The sequence below is a fragment of the Lutra lutra genome, chromosome 17 (assembly GCF_902655055.1).
Source record: "Lutra lutra chromosome 17, mLutLut1.2, whole genome shotgun sequence".
Taxonomy (NCBI): Eukaryota; Metazoa; Chordata; class Mammalia; order Carnivora; family Mustelidae; genus Lutra; species Lutra lutra.
Genome location: NC_062294.1, coordinates 44,223,009 through 44,235,276, shown reverse-complemented (window position 1 = coordinate 44,235,276; position 12,268 = coordinate 44,223,009). Strand labels below are relative to the sequence as shown.

The window sequence follows — 12,268 nt, the reverse complement described above, 5'->3', positions numbered from 1 at the left end:
AAGGATGCCATATTTTGTCAAATGTTTTTTCTGCATCAATTGAGAGGACCATGTGGTTCTCTCTTCTCATTAATTTGTTCTATCACATTGATTTGTGAATGTTGAACTGCCCTTGCATCTCCAGGTTAAATCCCACCTGGCCGTGGTGGATAATCTTCTTAATGTCCTATTGGATCTTATTGGCTAGGATCTTGTTGAGAATCTTGGCATCCATATAGGATATTGGTCTGAAATTCTCCTTTTTGATGGAGTCTTTGCCTGGTTTGGGGCTCAAGGTGATGCTGGCCTCATAGAAAGAGTCTGAAAGTTTTCCTTCTGTTTCTATTTTTGGAAACAGCTTCAAGAGAATAGGTATTTCTTCTCTGAATGTTTGGTAGAATTCCCCAGGGAATCCATTAGGTCCTGGACTCTTGTTTTCTTTTCTTTCTTTTTTTTTTTTTTAAGATTTTATTTATTTATTTGACAGAGAGAGATCACAAGTAGACAGAGAGACAGGCAGAGAGAGAGAGAGAGAGAGAGAGAGGGAAGCAGGCTCCCTGCTGAGCAGAGAGCCCGATGCAGGACTCGATCCCAGGACCCTGAGATCATGACCTGAGCCGAAGGCAGCGGCTTAACCCACTGAGCCACCCAGGCGCCCCTGGACTCTTGTTTTTTTGGGAGATTTTTGATCACTGCTTCAATCTCGTTACTAGTTATTGGCCCATTCAGGTTGTCAATTTCTTCCTGTTTCAGTCTTGGAAATTTATAGGCTTCCAGGAATGCATCCATTTCTTTTAGGTTGCTTAACTTCTTGGCATATAGCTATTGATAATAATTTCTGATGATTGTTTCTATTTCCCTGCTATTAATTGTGATCTCTCCCCTTTCATTTATAATTTTATTAATTTAGGTCCTTTCTCTTTTCTGGTTTCTATTTCATTGATCTCTGCCCTAATCTTAATTATTTCCCTTCTTGTGTGTGGGGTAGGCTTAATTTGTTGTTGATTCTCCAGTTCTTCTTTTTTTTTTTTTTAAAGATTTTATTTATTTATTTGACAGAGAGAGATCACAAGCAGGCAGAGAGGCAGGCAGAGAGAGAGGAGGAAGCAGGCTCCCCGCTGAGCAGAGAGCCCGATGCGGGGCTCAATCCCAGGACCCTGAGATCATGACCTGAGCCGAAGGCAGCGGCTTAACCCACTGAGCCACCCAGGTGTCCCTGATTCTCTAGTTCTTTAAGGTGTAAAGAGAGTTTGTGTATTTGGGGGTTTTCTGGTGTTTTTTTTTTAAAGATTTTATTTATTTGACAGACAGAGATCACAAGTAGGTGGAGAGGCAGGCAGAGAGAGAGGAGGAAGCAGGCTCCCCGCTGAGCAGAGAGCCAGATGCGGGGCTCGATCTCAGGACCCCGGGATCATGACCTGAGCCGAAGGCAGAGGCTTTAACCCACTGAGCCACCTAGGCGCCCCTTTCTGGTGTTTTTTTGTTTTTTTGGTTTTTTTTTTTTAAAGATTTTTATTTGTTTATTGGACAGAGAGAGAGATCACAAGCAGGCAGAGAGGCAGGCAGAGAGGAGGAAGCAGGCTCCCCGCTGAGCAGAGAGCCCGATACGGGGCTCGATCCCAGCACCCTGGCATCATGACCCGAGCCGAAGGCAGAGGCCCAACCCACTGAGCCACCCAGGCACCCCCCTTTCTGGTGTTTTTGAGTGAGGCTTGGATGGCTATATATTTCCCCCTTAGGACCATCTTTCCCGTATCCCATAGGTTTTGGACCAATGTGTTTTTGTTCTCACTGGTTTCCATGAATTGTTTAAGTTCTTTGATTTCCCAGTTGACCCAAACATTCTTGAGCAGGATGGTCTTTAGCTTCCAAGTGTTTGAATTTCTTCTAAACTTTTTCTTGTGGTTGAGTTCCAGTTTCAAAGCATTGTGGTCTGAGAATATGCAGGGAATAATCTCAATCTTTTGGTATCAGTTGAGACCTGAGTTGTGACCTAGTATGTTGTCTATTCTGATGAAAGTTCCATGTGCACTCAAGAAGAATGTGTATTCTATTGTTTTAGGGTGAAAAGTTCTGTATATATCTGTGAGGTCCATCTGGTTCAGTGTGTCATTCAACACTCTTGTTTCTTTGTTGATTTTTCTGCTTAGATGATCTGTATATTGCTGAGAGTAGAGTGTTAAGATCCACTGCAATTAATGTATTATTATCAATATGTCTCTTTATTTTGATTAACAGTTGGCTTATGTAATTGGCTGCTCCCATGTTGGGGGCATAGATATTTACAATTGTTAGATCTTCTTGTTGGATAGACCCTTTAAGAATGATGTAGTGTCGGGGTGCCTGGGTGGCTCAGTGGGTTAAAGCCTCTGCCTTTGGCTCAGGTCATGATCCTGGGGTCCTGAGATCGAGCCCTGCATCGGGCTCTCTGCTCAGCGGGGAGCCTGCTTTCCCCTCTCTCTGTCTCTGCCTGCCTCTCTGCCTGCTTGTGATCTCTGTCTGTCAAATAAATAAATAAAATCTTTAAAAAAAAATGATGTAGTGTCCTTCTGTATCTCTGACTACAGTCTTTAGCTTAAAATCTAATTTGTCTGAAATGACAATTGCTACCCCAGCTTTCTTTTGATGTCCAGTGGCATGAAAGTTGGTTCTCCATCCCTTCACTTTCAGTCTGGATGTATCTTTAGGTTCAAAATGAATCTCTTGTAGACAGCATATGCATGGGTACTTTCCTTTATCCAATCTGCAACCCTGTGCCATTTTATGGGAGCACTTAGGCCATTCATGTTGAGCGATTATTGAAAGATATGTCTTTATTGTCATGTTGCCTGTGAGGTCCCTGTTTCTATAGATTGTCTCTGTAAATTTCTGTTCTATATTACTCTTGGGGGTCTTTCTTCTCTTATAGAATCCCCCCCCCCGCCCTTAATATGTCTTGTAGGGCTGGCTTAGTGGTCACATATTCTTTAACTTTTTGCCAGTCTTGGAAGCTCTTTATCTCTCCATCCATTCTAAATGACAGCCTTGCCAGATAAAGTATTCTTGGCTGCATGTTCTTTTTATTAGTGCTCTGAATATGTCTTGCCAGTCCTTTCTGGCTTATCAGGTTTTCTGTGGATGGTCTGACGTTATTCTGATGTTCCTCCTCCTATATGTAAGGAATCTCTTACCCCTAGCTACCCTTAAGATGTTTTATCTGGTTTTAAGATACCCAAGTTTCACTATCACATGCTGGGGGGGGGTGCATTGGTCTGCCCTCCTTGATCTTGGGGGGTATTCTCTCTGCCTCTAGGACACAAACACTTGTCTCATTCCCCAGATTAGGAAAATTCTCAGCTAGGATTTTCTCAGCTATATCTTCTAGTCCTCTCTCTCCACCTCCTCAGGGATCCCAATAATTCTGACATTGGAATGTTTCATGGCATCATTTATTTCTCTAATTCTGTTTTCATGGATTCTAAGCTGTTTGTTCCAGGCCTCCTGAGCCTTCTTTTCTATCAGTTTGTCTTATAGATCATTAATTCATTCTTCTGCCTCATTTATCCTAGCTGTTAGAGTATCTAGATTAGATTGGATCTCATTGATAGCATTTTTAAGTTCTGCCAGATCAGCTCTCACTTCTGCCCTTAGAGAATCTATGTTTCCATTAATGGTTTTCTCCAGCCTAGCTATTGTCTACATAACTGTTATCCTGAAGTCTATTTCTGACATCTTGCTTATGTCCAAATCCATTAGTTCTGTGGCAGAGGTCACAGTCTCTGAATTTTTTCCTCTCTCGGGGGTTCCTCCTCCTAGTCATTCTGGTGAGATGTGGTTGAGGGAATGTACAGAGTCCAGACTATTGACTACAATCCAAACAAGATGCACCTGTTTTATAGGGACCTTAGGGTTATTGGCCTCTTGTTCTTTCAGCTTGTCTTCTGGGGGGAGGGACTTGCTGTGCTGTTACTCAGGCAACCCTGTTTAGGCAGAATTGCTTGCCCCCTGTGGGGGGGTGGGATGGGCTCAGTGAAAACCGGTTTTGGGGGGGGCTTTTCTCTGGCGGCTTTCCTTGGTGGGTGTCTACATCCCTTCCAACAGTCAGAGCAGAAGTGACCGTATTCAAACCTCTCAGAACAGAGATTGCAGTCTGTTCTCCAGAAAGCCCTCCAGGTCGCATTGACTCTGTTTTTGTTTTTGCTGCTAAAAACCACAGCATCCTGGGTTGTTCACCCCACAGGAGCACTCCCAGCCCTAGAAGAGCCAGATGCTTAACTGCCTGATCCACCAGGGTGCCCCAAACAACTCTTCTGAGATCATGTCCTTGATTTACAAACCAACCAATCCAAATCCCCAAGTGTTTCCTTTATCAAACTCTCAAACTAAGCCAATATTCCTCTTGCCCAAATCACCCCAGGGCCAGGTACCAGACAACCTGGGACCACCTCTATAACTCAGCCTGCCAAAATTATTAAAACTATGCAATCCCAAACTTTCTTAGTGTATTTACCAATGTCACCCATTCATGGGGAAAACTTCAGTAAAGGCTCTGTGCCACACTCTACCCTCTCCCACCTTCTGCCTCCCATGAGAACTGGGTACTTTCCCATGTGGCTCTGCAGGCATGCTATGCCTCCTGTTTTTAGAGATCTTTGCGTATAAACTTTTTCTTTCATGCCAGTCATTACCATGTCTGCATATCCTACCGTATTTGATTAGAACAAATCCTGGGCACGTTTTAACACAAGGATCCCAAAACATTCCATACACTGCATTTAATTGATAGGTCTCTTAAGTCTTTTAATTTGCAACATTGTTTTTATCTTATCTTATATATTCATTAAAAGACCATTTATTCTGTGAAATTTTGTATATTCTGTGTTTGGTTGTTCCTTCCTTGTGTCATTAATTTATTCCTTTATTCCCCAAGTTTCCTGTAAACTGATAATTAGATTTAGAGACTAATTTGTACATCTGGGTCAACATTTGGGGCAAGAGCACTTAACAAATGAAGCTACATTTAGCCATTGCATAATATCAAGATGCACACAGCCTGGCTGATATAATTGAAATGTTGATATAGTGTGTTCTGTCATTCTGCTCCATTAAAAGGTTAGTGTCAATCTTTTTCACCTAATGATCTTTGCATCCATCAATATCACCACCAAGATCCATTATTTCATAGAAAGTGATTTTTCAAATTGTCATTCCTTTGAACTTTATTAGCTAGATTTCTCATAATAGCTTTTCTTCAACTTTTGGTTGTCTTAAAATATAGGTAATAAAGGAAAGACAAAATAAATGCTCCACTTTCCCTCTATTTATCAATAAGTGCCCTAAAATGCTTCATACCCGACCAGTGCATTTGGTCAGGGAAAAAAGGAAGCTATCAAAGCCTATAGTGGTCACGACAAAAGGACACAGCAGTCAATTTGGGGGGAATCCCACTGGCCAAAAATAGGCCAACCTGAGCATAAAAAGGCTACAATATATTTTAAATAATCAACATGGGAGTTATAATACAAGCTATTTTTTAATTTCCAAATAATTTTTATATGACTGTTGATTTTAAATTAAATTTAGACTGAGGCCAGAGGCGCCTGGGTGGCTCAGTGGGTTAAAGCCTCTGCCTTCGGCTCGGGTCATGATCCCAGGGTCCTGGGATTGAGCCCCGCATCGGGCTCTCTGCTCAGTGGGGAGCCTGCTTCCTCCTCTCTCTCTGCCTGCCTCTCTGCCTACTTGTGATCTCTGTCAAATAAATAAATAAAATCTTTAAAAAAAAAATAGACTGAGTCCAGAGAATGTAGATTATAGAATATCTGCTTTTTTTTTTTTTTGAGATTTTATTTATTTATGAGAAACAGAGAGGCAGAGGGAGAAACAGACTCTCCACAGAGTAGGGATCCTGATGTGGGTCTCGATCACAGGTCCCTGGGATCATGATGGGAGCTGAAGGGAGACACTTAAGTGACTGAGCCACATAGGTGCCCCAGAGTATCTGTTTGTTTTTTTAAGAATTATTTGATTTAGGGGCGCCTGGGTGGCTCACTGGGTTAGGCCGCTGCCTTCGGCTCAGGTCATGATCCCAGGTCCTGGGTTCGAGCCCCGCATCGGGCTTTCTGCTCAGCAGGGAGCCTGCTTCCTCCTCTCTCTCTGCCTGCCTCTCTGCCTACTTGTGATTTCTGTCAAATAAATAAATAAAATCTTTAAAAAAAAAGAATTATTTGATTTCTTTATTTGACAGAGAGAGAGAGAAAGAGAGCACAAGCAGGGGGAGTGGCAGGCAGAGGGAGAGGGAGAAAAAGCAGGCTCCCCAAGGAGCCCTATGTGGGGCTTGATCCCAGAAGTCTGGGATCACGATCTGAGCCAAAGGCTGACCCTCAACCGAGTCACCCAAGCACCCCACAATATCTCCTTTTTAATGGACACATTGAAAAAGAATGTCTATATTAAAGAGTAAGTTATCTGAGGTTCAGTAAGGGTGAATGTTAGTGGAAGGCATTTCTTTCTTTGTTGCACCCATAGTCTTTCAAATGAATTTTCAAAGGAGTAATATTAATGATAATAATAAAACAAAATTTAGTGGCTTAAAACAACCATTTTATTATATCTCATCATCTTATGGGTCAGGAATTTGGGCAGGGGCTCAGCTGGGAGATTCATCTGCTTTATATGCTATCAACTGAAGTCAGTCTGGCATTCAGCTGCTGGCTGGTCTGGAGGATCCAACACTATTTTACTCAAATGTCTGGTGTCTTGGTAGGTATGTATGGAGGACTGGGCTAAGAAGGGTGCTCTTCCTTCCTATGTAGTCTTAGGGCTTCTTCTCCATGTGGTCTCTTCAGCAGAGCAGCCAGACCTTTTAACATAATTCAGGGCCTCAGCTTAAGAGAGCATCCCAAGAGATGAAGTGAAGTCTACCAGTAAAGCCTGGGTCCAAAAACTGGCACAGCAGTACTTCTACTAGTCAAAGCAGTCACAGTCTGCCCAGCCTCAAGGGAAAGGGATGTAGATTCCAAGCTCTTGACAGTAAGGGAGAAATGTCAAAGAATTTACAGCAATCTTTATTCTGCCACAGTATTATATTACTATTTTACAAATGAAAAAATTATAGCACGGAGCTGTTAAGCATCTTATCAACATAATACAAGTGGGAAAGTGACGGGACAGAGATGATGTGTCTCCCACATTTGTTACATTGATAGGATTAGTTTTTAGGAAAAATGTGAAGTTTATCAGGTTTAAGTGATGGTGTAATACATTAAATTAACATATCCTTTTAATGATATAAAACCTCTCATGCCAAGTCAGGTGCCTATATGATGGAAACAAAAAGGATTATTTACTACATTCAGAGTGTTCTACAAGACAGGATTGAAAGAGTATTTTATATTTTTACATTATGAATTTTCAGATGATGAGTAAGGTGTGAATGTTGTCTAAAGGCCTTCTTACATTCCTTACATTCATAGGGTTTCTCACCAGAATGAATCCTCAGATGCTGAATAAGGGATGAATTAAGTCTAAAAGCCTTCCTACATTCCTTACATTCAAAAGGTTTTTCACCAGTATGAATACTCTGATGTAGAGTAAGTTTTTGGCGTAATCTAAAGGCCTTCCCACATTCTTTACATTTATAGGGTTTCTCACCAATATGAATACTCTGATGTTGTGTAAGTTGTGAGAGTAATCTAAAAGCCTTCCCGCATTCCTTGCAGTCATACGGTTTAACACCAATATGGATACTTTGGTGCGAAATAAGTTGTGAGTAACGACTAAAGGCCTTCCAACATTCCTTACACTCATAAGGTTTCTCACCAGTGTGAATTCTGTGATGAAGAATAAGATGATAACCACGACTAAAGGTCTTTCCACATTCCTTACATTCATAGGGTTTCTCACCAGTATGAATTCTCTGGTGGAGCGTTAGTTGTTGTCTCACTCTAAAGGCCTTCCCACATTCCTTACATTCATAGGGTTTCTCACCAGTATGAAGCTTGTGATGTACTCTAAGGCCAGAGCCACACAAAAAGGCCTTCCCACATTCTTTACATTCATAGAGTTTGTCAGCAATATTAAGTTTCTGATGTCGAGTAAGGTGTGCATACTGTCTAAAGGCCTTTCCACATTCTGTACATACATAGGGTTTCTCACCAGTATGAATCCTCTGATGGAGAGTAAGTTGTCCACGCACTCTGAAGGCCTTCCCACATTCTTTACATTCATAGGGCTTATCACCAATGTGAATTTTCTGATGTACTCTGAGGTCTGGGCCACATATGAAAGATTCTCCACATTCCTTACATTCATACAGCTTTTCACCAGAATGAAGTCTCTGATGTCGAGTAAGATGTGCAGTTTGTCTAAAGGTCATTCCACATTCCTTGCATTCATAGGGTTTTTCACCAGTATGAATTCTGTGATGGAAAGTAAGTTGTTGGCGTACTCTAAAGGTTTTCCCACATTCTTTACATTCATAGGGTTTCTCCACAAAATGAATTCTCTGTTGTGGAGTTAGAGATGTGTGTTTTTGGTAAGAGGACACTTTTTGAGATACAGTTTTAATTTGACTTAAATATCCCTCCTGTCCTTCAAATTTTCTTTTGGACTCCCAATCACTTTTTAAAATTAGGCCCCTAAGGCCATGGTTTTTTATTCTTTCCATTATCTTCCACTGGGGTGAGTTTATTTCATAAATGTCATTTTCCGAAGAGAATTTCTTGGTCTCATACCTGGTCTCTAAATCTGAAAGAAAGTAAGAGAACAAACACACAGTTTCCTTTTTTTTTTTTTTTTTAAAGAAGTAAAATTTCTACAGTGGAAATAAAAAACAACTAAAGTAATACTCAATGAAATTCTAAAAATTAATTATACAATTTGAAAAAAAAAAAAAAGCAGGGTGCCTGGGTGGCTCAGTGGTTGAAGCCTCTGCCTTCGGCTCAGGTCATGATCTCAGGGTCCTGGGATCGAGTCCCACATCAGGCTCTCTGCTCAGTGGGGAGCCTGCCTCCTCCTCCTCTCTCTCTCTGCCTGCCTCTCTGCCTACTTGTGATCTGTCTGTCAAATAAATTTAAAAAAAAAAAATCTTAAAAAAAAAAAAAAAAAACATAAGGTAACAACAGGAAAAATGAAAGTTCATGTTAAGAAAGTGAGACTGGTGATTAGTTAACATTTTAAGGCAGTGGGTCTCAAATTGAGATGTAGAGTAGAATCACAGAGAACTTGTTATAAATATTGAGGTTTATTTTTTAAAGATGTATTTATTTGAGAGTGCACATGCGCATGTGTGCGTGTGCACACACACGTAGGAGCAGGGGGAGAGGGAGAGAGAATCCCAAGCAGACTCCCCTCTAAGCAGAGAGCTTGACGTGCGGCTCGATTCCATGACCCTGAGATCATGACCTTAGCTGAAACCAAGAGCTGGACGCTCAACTGACTGAGCCACCCAGGTGCCCCTAAATACTGTGGTTTAGATGCTTCCTAAACCACCTGGATCAGATTCTACAGTCACGGCCAGTCCTGTATTTATTCTTCATGCAATTCTGATGGAGATGAAAGGTTAAAAATTCACACTTAACTTTTTTCAATAATTTCTCTTTATTCTTAAGACTAAAATAAACCTTGCTGTGGTTAAAAGGCCTCTGGTTACCTATAATGCATCTTCTCATTCTGTTCTATCTTCCACAAATCTTCTGCTTGGGTTCTTTGCACTGTTGGCTACTTCTCATCCTGAGGTCTTAGGTTAAATAAAAGTCACTTCCTTTAAGGCTGACTCTACTGTCAGGATCTAAACCTATGTTCTTAAATAGGTATTACATGTCAGCATATGTCTGCATTGAAATTATATATTTATAAATGTTTCCGATTGTTGCTCTCCTTTCCCTACCCCCAGACCTCTTCAATGGCAAAAACAATCTCTACTTTACTCTTCATTAAAGAATACATGCAGGGGAGCCTGGGTGGCTCAGTTGATTATAAGCATCTGCCTTTGGACTAGGTCATGGTCTCAGGGTCCTAGGATCAAGCTCTGCATCGGGCTCCCTGCTCAGTGAGGAGTCTGCTTCTCCTTCTCCCTCTGCCCTTCCCACTGGTTGTGCTCTCTCTCTCTTTCAGATAAATAAAATCTTTTTTAAAAAAATAAGTAATACATGCCTAGCACAAAATGAGTGCCTCCATCAGAAAGGATGAATACCCAACTTTTGTAGCAACATGGACGGGACTGGAAGAGATTATGCTGAGTGAAATAAGTCAAGCAGAGAGAGTCAATTATCATATGGTTTCACTTATTTGTGGAGCATAACAAATAGCATGGAGGACAAGGGGAGTTAGAGAGGAGAAGGGAGTTGGGGGAAATTGGAAGGGGAGGTGAACCATGAGAGACTATGGACTCTGAAAAACAATCTGAGGGGTTTGAAGCGGCGGGGGATGGGAGGTCGGAGGAACCAGGTGGTGGGTATTAGGGTACGGATTGCATGGAGCACTGGGTGTGGTGCAAAAACAATGAATACTGTTATGCTGAAAATAAATAAATACATATATTTAAAAAAATTAAAAAATAAGTAATACATGCCTAGCACAAAAGGAGTTTCACTCATTGAGTTCCCATTGTTATATACTTATTCTGTATATATTTCTGTCTCTAATCTCTCACATATTACAACAATGATTAAATAATTCCGGTTATTCATCCAAGCTCGTCGAGCTAAATATATAAATGGAAAATGGTACTCATTGAGTTCCCATTGTTATATACTTATTCTGTATATATTTCTGTCTCTAATCTCTCACATATTACAACAATGATTAAATAATTCCGGTTATTCATCCAAGCTCGTCGAGCTAAATATATAAATGGAAAATGGTGGTTATATACTCTTATTCTCATACATCCTTTCATTGCTTTAACCCCTTCTCTATGTTCATATACCTATGAGCTACTTTTTCTTTTGTCTCCACATCACTCCACAATGTGGAGTTCTATTCATTCATCTCTAAGAGAATTCTATTACTCATCCATTTATAATGCTCAACTAGTTTTGTTCCCTCATCTCCTTGCTCAGATCTCCTTTCCATTCCTTTAGAGGCAAGGCCAGTTCTGTATTTCCTAGAAATGTGTGCCAGTAATTTTCCATACAGGAAAACATGTTTATACTTTACTGAAGTCATTATGAAATCCTTAGCAGAAAAGAAAAGAAAAAGATGCAATACGTAAGGAACTCACTAATAGGAACTAAGGCCTTGCAGTCACTTGCATGTTAAGAATTTGCTAACAAAGGTCATGATGGATTTAGTAAGAAGATGATAAACCAGTAGGAGAAACAGCCAGAGAAACATTTAAGTGCTCAATGAGTTATGTATGAGAGAGAAAAAGGAGGATTTTTCAATTATTATAATATGGTCTGTATAAAAAGCTTGAAATAATATAGACATTTTCTACTAAAGCTGGAAATAATGAAATTTTAAAAACCCAAAAATGGCTGTGTGGGGGACATTGGGGAGGGTATGTGATATGGTGAGTGCCGTGAATTGTGTAAGACTGATGATTCACAGACCTGTACCCCTGAAACAAATAATACATTGTTAATTTAAAAAAAATGAATCCACTTGAAATTTTAAAAGTCTACATTAATTTTAAAATTTATTTTTAAATGTTCCTTTTTATTTTTTTAAGATTTTATTTATTTATTTGAGAGAGAGAGAATGAGAGGGAGAAAGCACGAGTCAGGGGGAGGGTCACAGGGAGAAGAAGACTCCCTGCAGAGCAGTGAGCACAATGTGGGACTCGATCCCAGGACTCCAGGATCATGACCAGAGCCGAGGGCAGTAAATTAACCAACTAAGCCACCCAGGTGCCCCAATAACTTTTAGATCAATCAGGAAATAGATTCCAAAACAGTATTTGTGTTTTTTAGATAACAGTGGCAATAATAATTTTAAAATCCATGTTAAATTAGTATCTACAAAATATAAGCATAGTGCTTAAAATTTAAAAACAAATATTTGGGGCGCCTGGGTGGCTCAGTGGGTTAAGCCGCTGCCTTCGGCTCAGGTCATGATCCCAGGTCCTGGGTTCGAGCCCCACATCGGGCTTTCTACTCAGCAGGGAGCCTGCTTCCTCCTCTCTCTCTGCCTGCCTCTCTGCCTACTTGTGATTTCTCTCTGTCAAATAAATAAATAAAATCTTAAAAAAAAAAACACCAAATATTTACAGCAAAAAACATGAGAGAAAAATCAATTAATAATCAAAGAAATCAGAAAAAGAATAAAGTAAACTGAAGCAAAGCAGAAGAAATTAATCAGGGGTGCCTGG

General features: G+C 40.5%; 1 protein-coding gene across 1 annotated transcript in view; it reads right to left on the bottom strand.

Moving 5' to 3' along the window:
- Nucleotides 1–12,268, bottom strand: part of LOC125088549 (uncharacterized) — a 111,343-nt gene that overhangs the window by 45,124 nt on the left and 53,951 nt on the right. The window contains exon 8 of the mRNA XM_047709756.1: nt 7,349–8,703. Within this exon, the coding sequence (XP_047565712.1) occupies nt 7,349–8,703 (1,355 nt within the window). The remainder of the gene's footprint in view (nt 1–7,348; nt 8,704–12,268) is intronic.